Source organism: Gossypium raimondii, chromosome 12 (assembly GCF_025698545.1).
Source record: "Gossypium raimondii isolate GPD5lz chromosome 12, ASM2569854v1, whole genome shotgun sequence".
Taxonomy (NCBI): Eukaryota; Viridiplantae; Streptophyta; class Magnoliopsida; order Malvales; family Malvaceae; genus Gossypium; species Gossypium raimondii.
Genome location: NC_068576.1, coordinates 52,312,073 through 52,335,856, shown reverse-complemented (window position 1 = coordinate 52,335,856; position 23,784 = coordinate 52,312,073). Strand labels below are relative to the sequence as shown.

Sequence of the window (23,784 nt, the reverse complement as noted above, 5' to 3'; positions counted from 1 at the left end):
AATTTGTGTAGGAGGCTCAATATGAGGTTAAAAGTCACTAACACTCCATTGAAACAAGGTACAAAATAAAGCCTGCAGGTATTTACAAAAGCAATATATTACAGTGAACAGAAGAAGGATTGGTTATCAAGCTTCCCAACCCCTCAAAACCGTAGCACGAGCGACCTTGTTGACTCCTAGGGCGAAGGCTCCCATTCTGAGGTTGCAGTTATGAGTATGGCACATTGCTTTGATGTCATTGAAAGCTCTCTTCATGTACCTCTTAAGCTCATAGTTGACCTTTTCTTCTTCCCACATAAATCCTTGAATGTTCTATACCAACATACACGGTCAAGTTATCGTAAATGTGGACACTCTAATGCATAATGAACTTATGTTATAAACTAGATATACCCCAACACAAAAAGGATGTTATCAATGCACAACTAATCATTATGCTTTAAGAGCAGTGTGGGAAAGTGAATAGTTGGTACTACCTGAACCCATTCAAAGTAACTGACAGTCACACCACCAGAATTTGCATATATGTCTGGGAGTATAGTCACTCCTTTCCTGGATAAAATCTGCATGAAACAGAGATTTCGTTATGTAACCATGTTTGGAACAGAAAATTACTTGATGAAAAACTTAGTTGAAGGCACAGTTGCCATATTACTTCATCTGCTTCTGGATCAGTAGGATGATTTGCAGCTTCTATGATGAACTTTGCCTTAACATCAGCAGCATTTTCCCTTTGAAAGAAATTGAAATAAATTCACTTTTGATTCTTGAAAGGAAAAAGGAAGGAATTGATGAACGGTAAGCTTTGTTTGTAAGAAGTGCAGAGTATGTACTTGTTAAGAACTCCACCTAATGCACAGGGGATCAGAACATCACATTCATGAACAAGCACATCATTTAGATCCATGGCATCTCCACCTTCAAAATCCTTCAAACTATAAGCTTTCTCTTTGTGTTTCAGTAAAGCTGGGATATCGATTCCGTTTGGGTTTTTTACTGCACCAGTTATGTCACTAACTGCAACAACCTTCCCACCTTTTTGATGAATAAATGATGCTGCCCAAGAACCCACATTACCAAATCCCTAAAAGATAGTGATTCAAGTTATTAAACCAAACACTATATGCAAAGAAGCATATTAAAGAGGAAGAATCCTGGAAGTACCTGGATAGCAAACTTCATATTAGCAATAGACATTCCATATTCATCAAGAAGAAACTCAGTTGCAAAAACAACTCCCAGTCCAGTTGCAGCTTCTCTTCCTAGTGAACCCCCAAGCTCCTACAATGCCAAACCAATATACAAGAGCTAAAAAAAACTATTCCTACTCTATCAAACTCGCCCTTAATAAAGGTGAGAATCTCAAACGGAGAAACTTACAATCGGTTTTCCAGTAACAACAGCAGGTGAATAACCATGAAATTTTGAATATTCATCAAGAATCCATGCCATTGTCTGCCCAACATAAGAGTACAGTTAAGTAACATTAACAACTAATAAGCAGCTCAGAGGGCAAGAAATAGGGGGTACCTGTGAATTAGTTCCCATGTCAGGTGCAGGAACATCTCTATGAATTCCAATAAGATCATGGATCTTCTGAGTGAAAACGCGCGTAACTCGTTGTAGTTCGCTTACAGTTAACTCTCTAGGATTACAACCAATTCCACCCTTCGCTCCACCATATGGAAGATTTGCTACAGCTGTCTTCCAAGTCATTAACTGAGCAAGTGCGTTCACCTCATCAGGATCAACCTAGAGCAACAAAAACATGTCCATACACGGTACAGATTGGAAAACTTGGAGTAAAACATACATAATCTTCATAAGCTGTTATGAAAGATAGGAATATTTTACCATTTATAATTATCATCACTAATCTCGCTTTCAATCTGATAAGTCCACCTTAAATCATTCAAAAAGCTGCAGAAACTTGACTGTACATCTAATTCTTTTTTGTCTAATGAATCAAATCCTAAACTATTATATTTGCAACCAAGGCCATGGATCAAAGGATTAAATCCATGAATATGAGAGGCAAACCTCAGGGTGGTAACGAATTCCGCCTTTCATAGGTCCACGAGCATTGTCATGTTGGATTCTAAACCCAATATAAGAGACAAAAGAACCATCATCTCTTGGAACTGTGCATTCAACCTAAAAAATATACAGTTAAAAAATTTTCCGTATAAATATGGAAATAAAACAAAACTAGAACCAACTAATATTTGAGTGCACATAAAAATTTACTTTGATTTCTCTGAAGGGTATCAAAAGGCTTTTATGAAGCTTAGAGTCCAACCCAAGTATCCTTGCTGCGAGTTGAAAGTTACGGTTAGTTGCAGCAAGAGCATTCATGGTTGCCTAAAGCTAATAATTTTCAACAGTGAAAAACCCAGAAGCTGAAACACACAGCAAGAACAATGAAAAGAGTGCTAATTAAGATGGTCTATAGTTAATGCAAAGGGAGAGCTGTACAGTTGGCAGCAATGAGATTATATTTATATAAACATATATGTTTTATATTGCATTTATTTGAGACGGTGCAATCCACACTTTATAAATGGAAACAGGAAACCCACACATGGCAGAGGGCGCTTGGAGAATTCTCCCTGTATTTATCCTCTACTGCAACTGTTGGATCTTGTTCGGAAAAAAAGGTTTCGATTTCAACTCTTTTTTATTTTAATTTCTTTACATTTTTATTTTGAATATATATTCATCTATAATTTAATAACTAAATTTATACAAATATAAAATACTCATTTAACTGATTAAAATGTATTGTTAAAAGAACTTATTAATATATAAATAAAATATATCAAAATTTTAAATATAAATAATTTATTTTTTATACAATAATTACTCCTATCCATAACTTCAAACAAAAAAAAAACTAAGTTTATAATGCTCAATAAACATATAAATTATTCACTAAACATATTACTTTATTTGTACTCCTCAATTTAGTGTTATTTACTATAATATTAATCTCATTACCAATGTTTGTTATTTTACCACATCTAATGGGTTTAAATTGTTGACTGAAAATTGCACATATAAGTATATATATCATTATTATAAGTAGAATAAAATATTGATCCTACAAAAGTTAAAAATACGTACGTAACGCAAATTGAAGCAAATAAACAATCAATAGTAAAAGTCTAGGATTACAATTTCATCCAATACATTAGTTAATTAATCTATATTCACCGGTTTACCCTAATAGAGTTGATTACTAACTGGGAGCTAAACTACCTCCTCTTATGAGCAATTAAAGAACTAAATTAATTCAACTATTGTATTATATTCTTATGCCAATAACGTAGACCAAATTGGTTAAGAATTACCTCAATTATGGCTATACAAGGTAATCAAATATATTCCTATCCTAATTAAAAATCATGCATTGACCCATACTATACCTAAAATGAAAAATATTCTTCCAATTTCTTTAAGTTTGTCAAACTAATAATTGACCAAACTATTATCAAAGATGAGCAAAATGAATAAATAATCTAAATTTTATTAACAATAAAAAAGATGAAATAGATAACAGTCAATTAACTAAGCATGAATCTATTGTAACTCTAGAAAAGAAATTAGTTCATGGAGAATTTGAGAAACATCTTAAAATTAAAATGAAAAAAATGATGGAGAAACTCTGTGTTCTTGTTGGAATCCGTCGATTGTTAATATGTGAAACTTTGAGGGTTCCTCTTTTTTCTTCTCTCCCCCTCTTTTTTATTTCTTTTTCCCTTTTTTATAACCCTTAAGGCAAAAAGTCGCTTGTTTGAGTAGAGAAATTTTCCATTGCCACGAAGATTTACTTATGTCAATAAATTCTTTCTTATGTTTTGTCGGACCTACATTGAATAAAAGCACATTGAAAATTAATTCGATTTAAAACTATAAATATATAATTAACTTAAAACATTGATAAAATAAAATACCTATATTTAACAAAATTAACTTATAAAGATAACTACAAATCTTAAAATCCTACTAAAATAAGTAACAAATAACTTTGATTTTGGAATTATCAACCAGCAAGTAGCAAATGACTACTCAAATTTGATATAAAAGTACATCCTCACAAAATTCAATCCTTAACTTAATAATTAAATTATATCATTTTCCACTTTTCTCAAGTTGATACTTTCATTAATTCAAACAATGATCTTAAAATCTTTTACTAATAATTAAAAAGCACTTTAGAGATCATCAAAAATAATTTTCAAGATCAGAATATAAAATATATATATAGTTTTTAAGTTTTTTTTTTAAATTAGACTCAACAATTTAATGAGCAAGTAGCTTAAATATTACTTATGATCAAAGAAAATATATAAATACCAAAATAGAAAAAGACTTAAATATCATTTTATGATATTTCAAAAAAAAACTAATTTATGGATTAAACTTTTAAAGCACCACCAAATGCCGTTAATTAGTATTTAAAAGCGAAAATTAGAAGAAGACAGCAATAAAATTCAAAAACCCTACAACGGTTGTAGTAAATAATAATCATCGTAAAATTGCAATCAATGTTATTCTATTAATTGAATATTTATTAACACTTCAGCACACATTAAAACATATAATATTCCTTGAATTTGAACTGAGATTGTACTAGGTGTTCCAAAGAAATGTCTAATAAATAATTATTTTATGAAATATAGTAACCAATCAGGTACGTTTATATAGTTAAAAAAAGGTACAATTATAGAAGTACCATTTATTTAAGAAAGAGAGGTCCCAAGGGCATAATTCCCAAAAATAGTACATTATCAAATTACAAATCAGATACAACAAATTAATTTACAACCTGCCAAATGATAGAAACTGAAGATATTGGGGTACAAAATGATTCATTTAAATGGAAAGGATAGAGATGTCCAAGGCTGCTGATTTCGAGTATAAAATGACAAGTAAAGTTTGAAAATTACTTCTAACGTATCACAATCGTTGCTGTCGAGTGTACTCCCATAGAGCAATGGCTCCACTCACATGTACATTAAGTGAACGAACAACTCCCAGCTGAGGTATCTCGATGCAAGCATCCAGAACATGGATTATATCCACTGGTATGCCCTCTTTTTCACGCCCAAGAACCAACACCTACCAAGACAATAGAACACAGACATTAATTCCCTCACTGCATCGATTCAAGTCGGTAGTTAATTTTTTTAGAGAACCACCTTCTGCTGATAATGGAAACTGAAAATGCTAAAATTAAAAGCCCAACAGAATTGATGAAATAACACCTGGGCTTATTGTAAAAAAGCTAGCAACAAGGCCGAGTAATAACTTGATAGCAAAATGCCAAACAGACTTGTCAGAGGATCACTTACAGTCTTTTTCGGATAGATATACTGATCAAGAGGTACACTGTTTGCAGTTTGCTCTAGTCCCAAGATCGAAAAACCTTCCCGCTTCTTTTTCTCCAAGAATTGTTTCACACTATTTACTGGGACCTCTATAATAGGAACCCATTTCTCTGCTGTCACACTGCAGAGCACAGTTTATGTAAGTGGATGATACGTCAATTTTTGTTTGCTATTTAGTTTAGCACTCAGATATAACAATCACAGTGTCCACATTTATTTTTCGTTGAGTTTTAATGCCTATTATATGTTTGTTCTTAATTTAGCATATCATCTTCAGTTAAGTCTCAACCAAACAGAAGGCAGGTCATAACTCTAGTTACAGAAGAACACAATCATTCACCTAACGTGAAGGGGCATTCATTTTTCATATGATAAATGCCAAACAAATAAGGGTGATACAGAGAGTTATAGCACAAATGAAAACTATCATCAGAACCTGATGAGTTGAAACTGTTTGTCCTGTACTATTTTTGCATCTGCAACAGCTAACCCCTGTGTTTTAAAAACCTGAAAGGAACAAGACTTAGGAGTGTTTGTGTGAACCGTAGACATGCTAAATAAATTGCAATACTAACTTCAAAATAATAAATGATAAATAAGAATCAAGGTACTAAGAAAAAAGAAATACAACTTAATAACCAGCATACCTCACAGGTACGTGCCAATCCAGCAAGGTTGGGTATGCGATCAATCAATGATGCTACTAGGATAATATGCTGCCGATTTCCTCTTACCCTCTCCAGAGCCAAGCTTCTAGACTTCCACAACTGATCAAGAAGATCATCTTCCTTTTCCATTTCTGTTTTGCACATTATTAGTGACGCAATACAACAATTAAAAACTTTGGGTTATCATAAGAAGAGAGATAGAAGGGGTCAAATCATGAATGTCACCAGCTCTATTGCCTAAAATTGCAATTGACAGTATCTCATAATCCAAGCCTAGAACATGCAATCTCACAAATACGGTGTAAACTGTCAAGAGCATTAACCTTCAATTTATTTACTTCTCAAACTTAATACATACCAAGAAGTTGCTTGTACACTTCTCCCTTGCACAATAAGGAACTGGAACCCAAGTCTGGCTTCTCATGTTTAGAGAAAGTAATCTTTTTCTGGAAGTCCAAATGAGCATCTTTAGGCAACTCCAATTTCTCTTCACAAGCGCTAGATACTTCTTCAGTCGATCCAGGACCTGCAGCCATATTTAGACTCTCATTCTTGATTGTGACAATATCCTTCGCCATCGAACATCTCAGATCTTCCCTCACATCCTGAAGTAACAGAAAATTAGATATGAAGAAAACATCACAAAAACATATAAAGCATACAACTGCTTACATTCAGAAAGTTGATCACTTGTTCCATGAGAGATGTTGGAACACATTCAAACCCGATTTCCTGCAATTTTTACCACAGAGCAAAAATGGGAGTTAATGGAGAAGAACAAAAGCATTTCCAGAACCATGAATATAGGTTACGACAAAATGAAACACCATGTTAATATTTTGATCACACAGTTCAAAGTCAATATGCAATAAGTAAATTTGCAACCCTGATCTTTCAATAACAATGCAATTTCAGGAAGCAAAAGACTGTCAGCAGGTAAGTTAATTACAAAACCACAGTACTAAGTGAATCCTCACCAAAGATAGAAAATTTGTCCACCAATAGTATTTATCCAGTGATGATTTCTCAATAATCATAATTAGTTTGCCAGAGAATTTATGCAGGAGAATTTATTCATGTAGAAAAATTTTTGTGAAATTCATAACTCGAATTTAGAAACTAACGCTTAGCTCCCTAAACTTTCAAAACTAAGCCAAAAGCATTTACGAAATATCATACCTCTACCCGACTAACAAAAATTCCAGCAGGAGTAACAGAGGTTTTGGGATTATAAGCATCCAGATAGCCTTCCATTGAAGCTCGCAAGCTGAAAGGCAACCAAATAAACATTTCAAGGTTCAAATACATAACTCATCAGCAGCATGTAATGCAGACACCTAAAATATTGCACTGCCATCTTATTCATCTAGTATTGCTTGTGTAACTAGACTTTATTGGAGAGTACTATCTCTTGTCTCTACTTCAACTCCCACTGATGAATCTTATTCAATATTGGACATATGAAAAATATGCCTTTTCAAGTTAACCATTTGTATCCCAGTATAGTCACTTTTATTTTTTTATTTTTTATTAGATTTGTGGAACACCCCCTTTTAACTCTATTCTTTCTCTTATCTTACTCTTTTCTAATTTTCTTTGCACAATATATCACCATAACAGTTGAAATGCTTGGAAACATGAATTTACTATGCTAAACTGTCAATCTATTTACCCTTGTAACATGGGCAGCGAAATGGCAAATTACAAACTTAACAAAATATGCATTAACATTGCAAAGGAAATTTAGTTGACAACCTAAAACACAGTTCTTAGAATCGCAAAGTTGCCAATCATATGATACTAGAAAATGTAGATAAATTACCATACCGCATGCAATCAGAATTCTTTGCCAGGTATAATTTCAAATCCTCAAAGCACCTTTTTTCCAAAGGTATGAATTCAGAACTTTTAGAATCCAGTGATGGAAAAAATTTGCAAAGTACTTGGTGTAACAAAACCTGCAAAAAAATGTCAGAAAGAAAATTGCATTGACAAAGTAAAGACAACAAAAATTTAAAACGTGACATTCGTCAACTTGAGAGGAACTGACCTGAGTAAAGCCACGTAAGCTATGATGATGTGAGGTTAGTAACGGAAGTATGGGAGGAAGTAGTTCATCCAAATGCCTGAGTTGAATGTCCTTAGAAGCATGGAGGATCACATTAGCTGCTATGAAGACATGGGAAGAAAGTGCCTGCATTTGATGCATACACCACAAAAATCCAGAATGTGAATAAGTGAAAGAGAGAGTTAATATCCCCCCTTGTAGTGAGTAACTACATCTAACTAAACTAAGAAATTGGTTAGAGGTGTGCATGTGTCGGTGTCTATATGTTTGTGAGGTACATGCTTTCCTTTCCATATATATAGTATGGTATGCATGCTGCATATTATCTATAATGATTCAACTACACATGAAGCCAATATAAATCATTCTTCATAGATGCTATGTCATGTGAATGCTGAATTTTATAAGATTCTCAAAAAGAATGACTAAATTAACATAGGATGAAGAATGCTGCAACTTATAACGACAACTTATAAATCGAAAATCTATAATAAAAAAATTAACCAGAGGAAGCACAGATATCCTTATTTGGTTATTTTACCTGTGGCCTCATGTCATAATCTCGTAATAAGGGAACCAATTGCTCTGCAACCTGTGATATGATTATAACAATCAATAAAATCAGCTGAATGACTACACTACACCTATCAAGTTATAGAAGCTTCAAACATGATTTCAGAAAATGTGACTGGTCCTTCTAGATAGCAGTAGCATCATTCAAGCTTTTAGCAAATGATGCCATGCATAAGCGAAGTGAACTTCTAAAGAGGCCTCTTTTTTATTGGTGTCTGGACTCTGGACAGGGCCCCTTTCACTCACTTGAAATTCATATTTGACAATTCAGGCATGTAGACTGTTGGAATATGTGTGTTTCTGCACACATCTCATGCATGAATGTTAAGCTTTATTTACTAAATAAATTTAAGACGGTGCATTACCAAAGAGGGAAACTTCATGTAAATATTAATTGCAAATGTTTCCAAATACTGGCGAACAGAAGGTAAGTTGTTTCTCTGCAAAAGAGACATGACCAGAAATTAGTGGAGATATGTTACACAATCCAAAGTCAAAATAATTAATTAAAGACCATTCAGTATTTTCAGTTTCTTCTAACTAGCAATGGCAGCCAATGAATTAATCTACAAAGTGCACCATACAGCAAGTACATTTACCAGGGTTATGCAACAAAATAAGAAAATTAGTGTGTTAACACTGCCTGATTTATGGAACCACCTAACAATAACCTCTGGCGACACCAAATAGAAGCATTCAGTGTTTTGGAAGTATAAAGTAAACTAAACATTACATACACAAACATAGAGCAGGCATTCAGGAAAAAGAAAAATATTTGAGATAGGCTTTCATGAAATTTCTATCAAAACCAAAAAATTACTTGTTATTCTCTCCTAAACAACTTATCAAACTTACCATATTATGAAACTTAAGCGAACTATAATAAGTTAAGAAAGAACTATCAGATTTTCTAAAAGAAGCAACAGTTACTTACATAGAGAGCTATTTGCAAGCACTGTGTGACTTCTCCAACTATATCATCATCAACAAATTGTGACAAAACACATATCATTTGCCAAGCACGTATTTTTCGCCTATGGATCTGTTGAAATATGATAGGAGAGATGATAAGCATTCCAACCAATCTGAAACATAGAATTAGAAACCTGAAGAGAATGAAGAGAAAAGTATCAGCTACCGCGCTATACTTCTTATACAACTCTTTTGCAAGCTCCTTATCATTTAGCTGCATAAATAATGAATGCCATGAGAACTAGAATCCAAACATTTTCTGAGGAGAATTTACTCCTATAAATAAATGCAGAAAAGTAGAATGTACTTTCTTTTTAAGCAAGTTTGGATAGAAATGGTTAGCTAAGGCAGCCACGTAACAAACAAGGTGGACATGCTGTGTATGCTAAACAGTGAGATAACATGATTATTGGAAAAATAACATGATTTCTTTGTGATAGGGAACTAAATGCATACACTACACACCTCTCTTGAGAACAACCTTACCAAATACCTATTAGTCACAAGCATATGTGAGCATTAATTGTAAAACATGACCTATTTCTTCCTTTGCCAACTTGTTTCACAATGTCAACAAACTCGATTTACTTCCACAAGAACGCAATCAATTTTGTAATAAGAGGTTACAGACTTGTTGTGTTAATTGCATTAGTAAACATAGTAACTTATTAGATATAGCATTCTCATTGACAATGTGGAATAACAATCAATTAATGTTGTCAAAAAGAACAATACCACAGTATCCAAAAGCTCAAGCAGAAACAATTTTCCTGATTCAAGGGCTGACTGGGAAGCTTTGTCTCCAGTAGATGATCCCGACCTATTGGTCAAGTCAGCTAGCTTGTAGAAGAGATTAGCAACACACACACGTGCATACAACTCTGTGTTTAAAAATGCCTGAAAAGTGAAGAATATAATATAATGAGTAATTCCAGCAAAGCAATTTATTTATGACTTTTAATGCAATGGAAATTCAGAAAATCACCATTAAGAAAAAATACTATATTGTCAATAAACCTCCAAGAATCTAGACAAAAGTTCCTCCAAGATGATCACAGATTTAGAGAACCTACGAATAATTTCAGAACATGGTCTCTAGATTTTACAAAACCAAATGTGTATCTTTTAATAGAAACTTATTTAGGGACCCTAATACATAAGATACTAAATGATGACATTCCAAAACAAGAAGTTATTTTTGGGCAAAAAGGTGATATTAAAATTCTTATACCCTGAAATTTATAGAATTATATACACATAATAAAACAATAAATTGATAGATTGAAGAGCTTACCTCGGTCAACTCAGAATCTTGGATTTTAGTCAATAATGTAACTTCAGTTCTTGCATCATCGTTTTCAGATAACTCGGCTTCAAAATCCTCATCAAAAGCAACTGGAGGAGAAATTTCAGATTCGAAAGTTATTTTAGTATATAAGGTTAACATGGATATGACCCAAAAAGTGGAAAAGAATGAGACAACACCAGAGCCATAGAGTGTTAGCAGCTTCAGTTCTTTTATGTAGTATTTTATGGTTGTTGGATTTGATAGCAAGAGCCCTGTCAAATGTAAAGCTGCAAGACGGATAGTCCGGGGACTTTTTGTGCCCTCATCCAGAAGCTTTTCAACAAACTGTACCATTGACATGGAGCAACAAATGAGATAGTCCTATAGAACTACCACATACAAAAACAACACACATGCACAACAAGCACACCCTTACACTAACACCAAAACCCATAAATTCATGCAACAACACATATGCACAATAAATACACCCTTACACAAACACCAACACCCATAATTCATGCATATACAGAAGAGAAGAACCACACACCCATTTCAGGGGCCCAGGTTCATTATCAGCATCATGCATGTCCCCATCACTAAACAAGGATGGATGCAAGACAGAAGATAACAGTGCAGCAATATGTGCAACCCTCCGCTTGTTGCAGCTAGAATGCAATATCCAAGAAGAATGAACCAAACGCCAAATCATCTGCATAAATTATGAGAAAATATGTGAGGGAATAGCAGCTCCCTGATCAATTGCAACCCTTGCATCACACATAAACCATACTGAGCAGGGAGCTGTCAAAATGCATAGACAAAAGATCATATATGCATAAGCTTAAAATGAGAAAATTTATGTGAACCTGAGAATCTACACCAGTGAATCTGGAAACAACCAAAGACAACCTTCGTGAAGCAAATAGCTCCAAGGCCAATCTGATGGACCTCAACATGGGTAAAACAGAACCCTCCCCAGCATTCTCAAGGCTGCAAGGTTATTCAGGAAGAAATAAAATAGTATTAGGATCACCTTGTCGGCATATAATCAAGAGGGAAAGAAATATGTGAACAGAATTAGACAAGAACAAACAAGTACTGCTAAATGACTCACCTTGAGATTGAACAACAATTTGAAACATTCCATCAGATAACATGTAAATAAATGAAGCAATATATGTTGAAATACGTGTTGTGCAAATTAGTGTTTACATAGAAGCATATTTTGCTTACGACAAAATACGCTGGTGAAATATATGAGTTAATATGGGCATAGGCATCTCAAAAGCCAGAGGAGAGAGATGCAAATTTAAATACTGCATGAGTAAGCAACCTTCTTCCAGTAAATAATAAAAGAATTAAGCTCAGCAATTCTTTTTACCTCTCAACAGTATCAGTAAAAATGTTTATGAGAGCAGCATCAGAGAAAAAAAAGCTACCATCCTCTTGCTGAAGCTTACTCCCAAAACTATAATAAGGAATTGAGAGTAGAGATTCCAAGATAACCCACTGAATCAATCACGAAAATCAGTTAGTATTTTGATTTATGAATTTGTTACTGTTAAAGATGAACTTGAATATGTATTAATTAAAAGCCGAAAAAAAAAGCAAAACTTAAGACAAGTTTCACATCTCAAGAACCTATATACAAGTTCCATACAAAAAGAAGAAAAATGTACTCCAAAACCTAAACATTATGTACTTTGTGGAACTTTAGAAAATAAAATTTACCAAAATCGTTCTTTGCTAAACTCATTTTCCAAAAATACTTTAATTAAAAAGCTTTACCCTCTATAAAGATTTAAATAAATATAGAATACCTCAATACAGACAAATATAATTTCAAACAAGAATCCTAAAATAACTGGAAAGAAAACACTTCTAATCATGATTTTATATAGTAACAAAAGTAGATCTTAAATGCTACATTATACATAAGCAAGGATATTTAAACATGGAAAACTTCAAAATTCATCCGAATTAAGACATATTAATGATCGGATCACATTAGAATTCAAAACCTCATACCAGTACAGTTTGAACTGTTCATGAAGCTATGAAAAATAACTGTATTAACAACCAAACATCTTTAATTAGCTTTAGCAAATTCTTCAATATTTTTTAAGGTCAAGGCAAATTAGAAGGGAAAAGAGCACAAATCTTAAAAACATGGATACAAAGCCAAAAAATTTAGGTTACTATCTATGTGTGTAAGGTAAAATTAGAAGGAAAACATAATAAGAATTTTAAATATATATATTGTAGATACACAATTTTTTTTTTTTCTTTTTGAAGGAAAGATACACAAAAGTTTCAAGTTGACATCTGTCATCCAATTTTAGGATCAGAATCAACAGTATAACTCTGAATGAGTTCAGACACCAAAACTAAACAAAAAAAGATGAAGGAAGACTAATGTTACACCTAACAAATAAGAAATGGCCAAAAACAGCCTAACAAATAAGCATTACCTTCCAATTAAGCAAAACTGCCCGCCTAGTGCGCGCCATAAACCCAACAGCAAGAAGATTATTGATATTCTGAAGAAAAGAAAAAACCAAGGTATCTAACCAAGGTTCACCTTCTATTGCAGGCTGTAACGACTTGCTATTTTCCATAAAAAGGATCAAACTTTGAGGAGCCAATACAGAGACAAGTGCTTTCAACGCTGGAGCTAACGCTTCATATGCAGCAATACGTACTTCAGCTTCACTCTGGTTTTAGGCAATCATATTGGTCACACAAATGTTTAAAGAAAGGTCATATTTTGCAACAAGATGCCCAAAAACTCACCTCAGAGTTGCAAGTTGGAGATGTGATAGTATTACAGAAGAATTTCCACACAGCAGTGAAGGCAGAATTTAATAGAATACCGGTTCTGTGTTGTGCACACCAGGCATAGATATATGCAACAGCTTTAACGGAGATTGTCTGTTCATATATATATATGAAATTTAGACATGTTATGCCTTCACCTTAAAAGAAATAGGAACAAATAGTATCTATAAAATAGAATATTTATAGATGAGAAATGCAAAGAGAGAGAGCAACTAATGAGCACCAAAGGCAATCGTTTCAAATTATCTTCTTTGCAGTGGATGAAGGTGAGGTATATTGAAGTTCTTGAACATAAGCTACAGTTCTAAAGAAGAAATCAATTAATGAAATGAATAAATAATATAATGGGACGTACAGCTTGCAACACAGCAGTTGTCAAGGAAATTGATAATCTTCGTTGACTAGGACCACCAAGTTTTCCTCTCACAGAACTAGGCAGAACCTTGTCCTCTATATCAGAACCAGATGAGAATATGGAACAAGACAAGTTGCAAAAGGATACAAGTTCCTCCTGCATGCAAACAGAACATCTATGTCGAGCTCTCTCAATAACAGGTTATAAGCAATGCTCATTATTTGACAAAATGATTTAGGAATGCTTGTTGTTTAGTAAAACTATTTAGGAAGGCATAACTACCAGTATAAGAAGTAAAGAATCAGTGAACATATTGTAAATGTTTGAAGCTTCTGCCTCACTTGATTGCTCCTCTGTCTCCAGCCGCTGAATTTCAAATTTGGTTTGAACTTTGGCCCCATGTTTTCTTCTCTGCATTACCTGGATCTCTTGAATTAAGCCCAATATAAGGGTGAGAAACTTCACAGGTACCCACTCTGAATAGTTATTTTGTTTACGAATATTTGTTCCATATTGTTGTATAAACTGCACAATCAAATATAAAAAAAGAAAGAATTTCAGACTCCTGTTGTGCAAAACTATCAAATGATATTTGAAAAGGAATGCCAGAATCAACAGATACAATTCAAACGATTCTTCATGCAGTCAGCTTGCAGAACATTTTCATGGGAAACAGAAGCCTGTACAACCTTTCAACCGACAAAATGTAGTAACTAAGATTCCAGATGTTCAATAGAGCACAGACATTAGAGAAGAGAATAAGTAAATAACACAAGCATCCTAACAGGATAAGATATATGAAAACATGAAAACCAACAAAGGACCGTGATGAAGGGAGAAAGATCCCCTTTTTTTAAAATTAAAAAACAAATGATCTTTGAGCTTTTCTTTTTCAAATTGATATCCGCACATTCATATTTCAGAGAGACATCATACTAAGTGCTTACATTTTAAAACTTTGATATGAAAGAGTATTAACATTAGGCTCAACTATAAAATTGTAATTAGGTACCTAAAGTGTTTTTAGTCAAAAGTGGCACCTAAACTATATAAACTTCGTCTCATTTTACCCAAGTGTACTATGTCCAATAAGAACATGCCACATGTCACGTTCTTATTGGTTCATATCATGTTTTGGGGTAATATGAGATAAAATTGATAGTTTAGGTATCATTTTTTACCAAAAAAAAAAACTTTAGGTATCTAAATGAGAAAAGGGGTATAGAGGTCAATTTTGCATTTAAGCCTTACCATTAATGCCTTGAAGTAAAAAATTGGTTTTTTTCAGTTACATTCTATAACCTAAAATATATACCGATCAACAACGAGAAAAGAATAAAATGATAAATAAAAAGATTGAGCGCATAAAGGGAAAATTGAAGGCAAACCGTCATTAAAGGTGCTAATTGATGTTCTTCCTTGATTACAAGAAATAGTACTCTTGCCCATCTTCTCACTTCAAATTCCCACGCACCCAAGTCTTCATCGTCGAAATTTTGAAACAAACAATGATGAATAATGAACCATTTTGGAAATTCGTTGAGACTTTCCAAAAGCTGCATCTGGATACCACCAGAACGAGTAACTTGATGGTTTTGCAAAAGCCAGTCTTGCACTCTTACACGTAGCAAACCTGAAGAGATGGACCAATTTATACATATAAAAAAAAGCTCCTCCATTGAGAAAATAGACAAGCAAAGCAACATCAGAAAATAAATTCATGCAATTAGGGTTGATGACGATCGATAAGAAGGTAATATGAGATGAGTAAAAAATCCAGATCATAAGGTAACAAGTAAAACAAGCACTAAAGTTTCAGAGAGAAAAAAAGAAGATTCGATAGCTAAGGCATACTTCAGACTAAGGATATTTTAATTATCTTCCCCACATCCTGTATCATTACAATATAAGAAATTTGTATATAAATCTCATCCACCTCTGATGCTTTTTCCCGAAAACATCACCAAAAGTGTCCCCATCCAACTCAAATATCTTCTGAACCCAGTCCTTACCATACTCAAAGCTAGCTACACAATACCAAAAGTGTTACTACATTGTGCAACAATTATTTCCTCAATAAAGGCCCCTTGAAGGTTGTATGCTTGAAACCTCCAATTCCTTAGCTCCAGTGAAGAGAAAACATGTTTTCAGTCAGGGAAGTGAAACGAGTGAAACAGTGAAAGAGAGTTGTTATAAGGTTCAATAAATAAAGCTCTGAGCTCCTTTTTTTTCAGTAGACAATCATTCGACTCAATTTATATCATAACCAGAGATCTAAAATAGGGAGAAAAAAAGACGCATAAAGAATACCTAATTCATATGGAAATTCATAAATGCCATTATGGATAATGCAGCGGCAAATGAAGCTAGCAAATAGCTAGGTTTATAAAATAAGATATAATGTTCTTCCTACCACCATAATCAGTAACTTCCCGTGGCAAAGTAGAAATGAAGTGCAAAAGTATCTCAAGAGAAACATCACTTGCTGGCACCATAGAAGCAGCAGCCTCTACTACTTTTTCACAGACTGACAATTACACAAAAAAAAAAAAGGTGTCACAAGGATTCTAAAGCCTTCAGTGGTTGCATATAGTATATGTGTAACTATAAGAAACGTCATTAAAATTCTTAACCAGATTGGTACCTCGAAAACGGTAATTAGGATTGAAATGTTGTTTGCTACTCTCAAGAACATATCTAAGAAAATCGAGCAACTCTGTCCCGTTATCATGCAGAAAGTTCTCCAAAGAATATTCCGGTTGGACCTCATCAACAGTACCGAATTCACAAGATTCGACTTTATTGTTGCTGTATTTATGAGCCCCAAAAGCAGATGCAGCAATACATTCTGCAAGACCCATCAAGCCGGCTCTACTAAAAGATTTCCTTTTAGCAAGGGATGCTAAGCTCTTTAAAAAGATAACTGTTTCCCTGTAACAATAACATACCAGGCTCAAAGATATCCCAACAGAACAGTTATTGTCCACCAATCATTATAGACATTTCTACTGCTCCGGAGATTTAAGTACTTTCTCTTGCATTTGCATATGCCTGCTCCCAACTAGTGAACATCGTTATAGAGCTTATTCACAGAGAATTTATAGATTCATGGGAGTCCTATGGTTGAAGAAAGGGAAGTGACTTGTAAGGCATGTAAGCATCAAACATAACAGAATTTGACCCATTTAACAGCTTAGAAGTTTCCAATGCGCCAGACAGCCAGTACTTTCTCTTTGATTTGACCATAATGAAATCAAAGGTATGCATGTACTGTCGCCCACTAAAAAAAGAAGTTTTTATGGCTATTTATAGAGAAAAAGAGGACTCATTGAAGCCCAAACCTAGATGAAAAGGGAAATAACTGGTCAAAACAGCACACTTGGATTTGATAAAATTTAGGGTAACCAACACCTTACTGAAAGTCTGATCATTGTCAATATGAAGCTAAGTGATCTAACATTTCTAAATCTTTACCCAATTGCAAGCCAAACAACTATTTAGAGTTTATATACATAAAACATAATAATAAAAAAATGAAGAAAGCATTCTTAAAAGGCTGCAATATGGAGTTCAAAGAAAAATAGTTTCTTCAACTACCACGTATCTAAGATATGTCCTAAAAGATAAAATGATTGCATAACATTAGGCGTCTTTACATTTCATTCATTATCTTTGAGTATCTAGAAACCTTACTTTGGCAACAATGTCCAGCATAAAGGAAAAAGTCTCAGTTGGGTTTAAGTAGCAAAGCTCACCAATAAGATTCGAATGAACAACTAATACTCATTTTTTATTCCCAACTAATATGCATGTCAAAGGCAACATTAATTAGAATGTAAAAGAATAATGATACATTAATCATTCTTGCCAACCTAACTTAGTTTTACAGTTTTCTACAAGTTGCATTCTACAATATTAAAAAACTAATTAATTAATTAAATAAAATCAGACCTATAATTCATACCTTGCATCCAAGTAGCTTGAATAGTGATGCAAAAAATGAGTAGCACCCTCAATTGTTTTTGAAGAGTAAATTCCTTTAACACCTAAAAGTTGAGAAAAAGAACAGCTGATTGAAATATGGAATTTTAAGTTAATCATCTCAGCTCAGAAGATTCAAAGAAACATTAACCAGTCAAAATAGATGGAGTAAACCAACAACTGCACAAATTAATGTAGAGAGTGAGACTACAAAGAATAAAACATGAATAAACTCAAGCGTTTTTACATGAAATTTTAATATGGAAGTATCTTACTTAGGTGGCTAACTAGAAGGTCAGAAAAGAAAACAAGAGGAAAAGAGAACAAAGGGGAGACGCCATTTATGGAGATGCTCAACCTAAGTTCCAAATTACATAATCACAGTTAATGACAAACACGGATTGAAACATGCTAGGAAGTTTAGGTGAAAATGTATTTTGCATCAGATTGCATGCCAATGTCTTGTGCCCTAACATAGAAAGAAAAAAGGGTGAAACAACGAGGGCTCAGGCCTGTTTATGTAAAGTTGCACATCAACTGAGAAAGAAGGAACAGAGATCAGGCCCTGAAAGTGACAAGACTGTAAGATTTATCTCTTATAAATCTACTTATTTAAATCCAATTGGTAATATGATAATACAAACTATTCCATGCTAGCTAATTCAGAAAGGAAGTAAATCAGATTCAGGGCAAACCAAAATCACTGTGGTGAACTGGATCATTCAAAGCTTCCATCAATGAACCGAGAATAAAACTCTCAGGTACTGACTTCACACAGCTTCCATATTTTCTCCATTCTATTCCCAAAAATGACTGCATGATCATGCACCTAACTGCATTATTTTGAAAAGAAAGAGAGAACACACTATGAAAAAGTCTGCAATAAACCATAAATTAAGTTAGCCCTAATTGAGGTCATGCCAGCAAGACATCAATACCTTGAGGATTATCATGACAAAACCCTCGCTTCCACAAAATTGATAACCAGCTAAAGACTTCAGCCCAAGTTTCTGACTGAGTTTGATGCATGCTTCCACTAATAGCACTCACAAAGTTATCATGTGAGACAGAAAATTGAAGCAACGAAGTTATCTGCAAGAAACCAAAATACTTAGGCAGGTAGGCAGAGAAGAACTGAGGTTCTAATAGAGTTTCGCATCCTACAGAAAAAACAAAATATTATAAGAGTCATAAGGCATCTTCTTTAGCATCAGTGAAAGAAGGTTGCTTCATTTTACAGCAAGACACTGGGACATAATACATTAGAGACATGCCACCATGCAAGTGGAAAGATGACCATAACTATAAATCAAAAACTTAAGTTCACTGATTGTGTAGGTGATCCTGTAAAATAATAAATAGTCAACTAGGGCAAACAATTACCAACATCTTTTCATCATATATTCTGTGCAAAGAAATTTTGAGCCACTTCAGGAGGACAATGACAGAAACCTTATATCTTCAAACATTTGCCACCACATCCAAGTGTCTAAACAAGTAATTAAAGAATCCTCAAAAGGGCCACAAAAGTACTCCAATCTCTTGCCAATAATATAACATATTTCTTCAAACGTTTTCTGCACATCCAAGGGTCTAAAACTCTCTCATTCAAGCATCATGCACTATAGTTCTCATTGGTGTTGTGGTTGAAATTAACACCTAGCAACTATTTTCTTCATACTTTCCCTTATAGAGAACATGTCCTTGCTGCATTATTTATCACATAAATTAACTTTTGCTAACTAGACAAAATCAAATTTCTATAATGCCTGTCACCATCATCACCGGTTACTCCTCTATCAATGTACATACAGGTGATCTAAGGTCTATCTAATTAAGCCAACTGAACCAATAATTTCATAAAAATGGATTTTATCAGCACCTGATGATTCCAAGCAGCTTCTACAAGGTGAGTACCGTACTCTTCAAGCATTTCAAATAAGAGAACGAAAGCCTCCCACTGCTGCTGACTGTTCATGCCTGAATCAACTGAGTTGCAGAGTTTCCCTACCCCTAGTGACTTTGCTTCTTTATAAGCCCAGAGCCCTCTCTTTGTCACACCATGAGGAACTGAATGTTTCCCTTGGGTTTTCTTCTCTGAAATATCAGAATGATGTTGGTTCCCACTATCCATACATAACAGTGTCTTCAGTATATGCAATGACTGCTTCCTCACTAGGCCCTCCTCATCAACCTGACACATCATCAAATAAAGAAATAATAATGAAAAGGACAGTAAGTTAATCTATATTAGATATTAAATCAACAAGAAGAGGGAAAAAAGTTCGGTCAAATACCAATCCTCTTTTGATTTCATTCCAAAGATCTTTTTCACTTCTTATATCAAACACTTCCGCTCCATCACTCATGTTAGCGTTTTGAAAAGTTCCACCACAGGAGAAATAAGACAAATATAGGGAAAGTATCCTGTATGCATCTCTCCTCTCTAATGATCCAAGAGAGAACAATTTTCTACAGCACGTCCACATTCTCATAAAGAAATGATTCCTGAAAGCCAACCAGATTTAGTCAGTAATGTAAGGATTCAGGTCAAGTTAAATAAGGTAAAAAGAAAATTAATAACAAGCACAATTTGCAAGCAACCATCTACCTGGACAGTATATGTATCTGCCTATGAACTGAGATTTCAAAAGAGCTTTGAGAAACAAATGCTTTGAATATGACAGGTAGAAGAAAGCCAATTGTACAAGACCGACTTTCTGAACCTTGTAAGAGTAGTCTTTCAGTCGCATTACACAAATTCCAAAGTAAATTAGCAGTGAAACTTTCAACAGAAGACACGTTTTCTGAAACTGAGCCTGTAACTGGAGCAGCTTGAAAATTTCGTAGCGCAGCATCCAAAGTAAGGCTTAAAACATGGCATGATACTGGCAAGGGAAAATATCCAGATATAGACAGCTTACAATCCTTGCCAACATGCAAATTTTCTATGAACTTCTCAATCAAATCACTTGAGACATGGAAAAGTGAGCTCCTATCCAATCCAGTACCTTGCAAATCTCCATTTTGAATTATACCAGCAGCCAAGCCAATAGACCTTAGGGAAAAAGGCACCAAATTTTCTTCCAGAACTTCCCAGGCATGAATACTTTGTACAACATCAAAGAATGAATCTGCAATCTAATATAAAACATCATGCATTGACCAGACTATAAAAAATAAAAAGAAGAAGACGCACGTAACTAGATGTCAAAAAGGGTAAATATAAGCTAAATAAGAGCACCTAATTATTCTACCTGGTTAAGAAGCTCTTGGTCAAAATCATGTCCCATTTTCATCAGTGGAATAAACCCTTTCCATAAAAAAGATTGCAGCTCTTCACGACCAATACCTGCTTAGAAATTGCCATTAGTAATGAACTTCATAATAAATAAAGAAAGGATAAAAGTCTCATTCGTTTCAGCTCAACAGATAAAACCTATTTATTAAATTACAAATCTCAGAATCACCCAAGGTGACAATTAATTCAGCCACTACAGTCTCTTAGCAAGGTAAACAGGAACCCAACTTCACCTTATCCTCAAACGAACCTTTAAGTTCTCTATGAGATAGGCCAGAGTCACCCGACTTTTCTTCGTAACATTTTAAAACGGTGGAAATAAACAACAAACGAAAACAAACTACCGTAAAGAAACGCAGGACTAGGTTTACATTTTCTTCTGAAAAGTGACAATGGAAAAAAGCAAAGGAAAATATAACTGACTCGCTTTAGTAAGAAGATGGCATAACGCTCCAATCATTGACGCAATACTGTTCCGACGATCAGAATCCAATTTCCCATCTCTGTTACCACTCTACACAAAAAAAAATGCACATGTTGCTATAAAAAATATGGAAAAGAAAATAACTAATAGTAGAGTTTACTTCTTTTACATAAAATAAGAAAAAAACTAATTGCGATTTTCCGATTAGGGTTAAGTATAGTAGAAGAATAAATTTACCTCAATGAGATCGGGGAGATCGTCGAGAAGAGAAGAGAAAAGTGACGACGAAGATACGGCAGTTGAGGTCAATATACAATCCAACATAGGTGGAATGGCCGACGGAGGAATTTGTCCAAAGCTCTTTGACAGTGAAGAGATAACGGCGGCGGCCATTGCATCCAATGAGAAACTCTTTTTTTGTTGTTGTTCTTTTTAAATTTTTCCTCCAATTCTCAATAGAACTTCAACCGAGAAAAAAATGGCGCAACGGCTATAAATTGTTGTTATGACATAAACCGCCTTTTCTTTTATAAACCCTAGTTTGGTGGCGTTTCCGCCTTTTCATTTTTAATTAATAAAATACGTTAATTCAATATTCTCAATGAAAATAAAAACTTTTTTTTTTAAATAACAAATACTTTACTTTTTATCTTTTAATAATTTTATATAATCTTAGATTATAGTACACTTGGATGAAAATTTTATCTAACAAATATATTTATAAAAATTAATATAAAATTAGTGTGGTTAGACTTGGATCGAATTAGTTGATTGAATCAAAAACTATTGATATACAAATTCAAATAAAGGGGATTGAACTGGACTTTGAACAAACTATTCGAAAACGTAAAAAATAAAAAATCAGGATAACAAATATGATTGATCCATTTTATGTTTTTTACTCATTTTTCATTATTTATTTAATTAATGTTGGACAGGAGGTTGAACCAAAAATTAGTGGTATGACTAATTCGACCACTTATCCAATATTTAAAGCATTATATAAAATCTAAATGAGGTTTTGATTAAAATAATAAAATTAATACTCGACCCGCGTCAGGTTTGAGCTACTGGGTGCTACATTTGTTGCCGAAACAATTACGATCTCAATACTATACAATTCAACAATTTATACATGTTATTATGTTCCATATGTAATCATGACATGTTATATAACAATTTTAGGGTTTAAACGGGCTTACGAAAGTTTTTTCAATAATTCAAGGTCATTTAAGGACTAAAATGTAACATTTTTAAAATTATCAGGTTGGCATTGCAACGTCAGGGTATTGAAAGAGCTTCTGTAAGCTTGTTTAAACCCCAAATTTGTTATATAACATGTCACGATTACATATGGAATATAATATTATGTATAAATTGTTTAATTATATGGTATTAAGATCGTAGTTGTTCCAACAACGAATATAACATCTCAAAGTTTGGATTCGATGATCGGATGTAGTATAAGATATTACAAATAATCACAAAAGCTAGTACTAAAAATGAGGGATGAATGTAACATGATTTAAATCAGTGCAAGACAGGTGTTTGAAAACCATCCACCTTTAAAAATAGCACCTAAAAAGCTACTTTCTTAAAATATATATATATATATATATATATATATATATATATGGTTTACTTTTAAAACTACAGTTATTTCCTTCTAAAAATACAAATTATTTTACTTTCATCCTCATAATAGATGTAACAAAAGTTAGTGTTAAATAATCTCTTAACTTTGTTACATTATAATACTTTTATTACATTAAAATAAGCCTTTAAACTTTGTTATTTTATTTAAATAAGCTCTTACTTTTTTTAACCCAAACAAATTCTTAAACTTTAATTTGTATCAAATTAAACCATTAATAATTTACTTATATCATTTAAGGATTGAAAGAGAAATAGAGAAAGAAAGTG

At 33.6% G+C, this 23,784-nt stretch overlaps 2 protein-coding genes across 4 annotated transcripts; both read right to left on the bottom strand.

Moving 5' to 3' along the window:
- Window positions 1-22: 22 nt before the first annotated feature.
- LOC105765060 (glutamate dehydrogenase 2) lies at window positions 23-2,518 on the bottom strand. 2 transcript variants are annotated; one of them, XM_012583963.2, is made up of 9 exons: window positions 2,248-2,518; window positions 2,041-2,154; window positions 1,531-1,752; window positions 1,381-1,455; window positions 1,165-1,281; window positions 834-1,084; window positions 656-731; window positions 477-563; window positions 23-312 (listed from the first exon to the last, which is right to left on the bottom strand). In XM_012583963.2, the coding sequence occupies exons 1-9, from the start codon at window positions 2,353-2,355 to the stop codon at window positions 127-129; spliced, it is 1,236 nt and encodes a 411-aa protein (XP_012439417.1). In that variant the 5' UTR covers window positions 2,356-2,518; the 3' UTR covers window positions 23-126. The 2 variants fall into 2 exon arrangements, with proteins under 2 accessions (XP_012439417.1, XP_012439418.1); XM_012583964.2 differs by lacking the exon at window positions 2,248-2,518 and having other exon boundaries at window positions 1,855-2,154.
- Window positions 2,519-4,723: 2,205 nt separating this feature from the next.
- On the bottom strand, window positions 4,724-22,368 carry LOC105765059 (uncharacterized). Of its 2 annotated transcripts, XM_052625445.1 has the most exons (36): window positions 22,099-22,368; window positions 21,861-21,951; window positions 21,394-21,488; window positions 21,148-21,277; window positions 20,748-21,024; window positions 20,434-20,644; window positions 20,019-20,330; window positions 19,075-19,228; window positions 18,832-18,969; window positions 18,120-18,201; window positions 16,800-17,086; window positions 16,569-16,682; window positions 15,544-15,788; window positions 14,438-14,680; window positions 14,156-14,311; window positions 13,756-13,893; window positions 13,434-13,676; window positions 12,344-12,471; window positions 11,829-11,952; window positions 11,510-11,671; window positions 11,157-11,304; window positions 10,966-11,066; window positions 10,407-10,568; window positions 9,838-9,885; window positions 9,634-9,741; window positions 9,065-9,139; window positions 8,668-8,718; window positions 8,109-8,252; window positions 7,886-8,016; window positions 7,238-7,325; window positions 6,731-6,790; window positions 6,417-6,663; window positions 6,038-6,189; window positions 5,827-5,897; window positions 5,355-5,511; window positions 4,724-5,121 (listed from the first exon to the last, which is right to left on the bottom strand). In XM_052625445.1, exons 1-36 carry the CDS (start codon window positions 22,252-22,254, stop codon window positions 4,960-4,962), a joined length of 5,391 nt encoding a protein of 1,796 aa, XP_052481405.1. In that variant the 5' UTR covers window positions 22,255-22,368; the 3' UTR covers window positions 4,724-4,959. The 2 variants fall into 2 exon arrangements, with proteins under 2 accessions (XP_052481405.1, XP_012439415.1); XM_012583961.2 differs by having other exon boundaries at window positions 20,748-21,277.
- Between the last annotated feature and the right edge of the window lie 1,416 nt (window positions 22,369-23,784).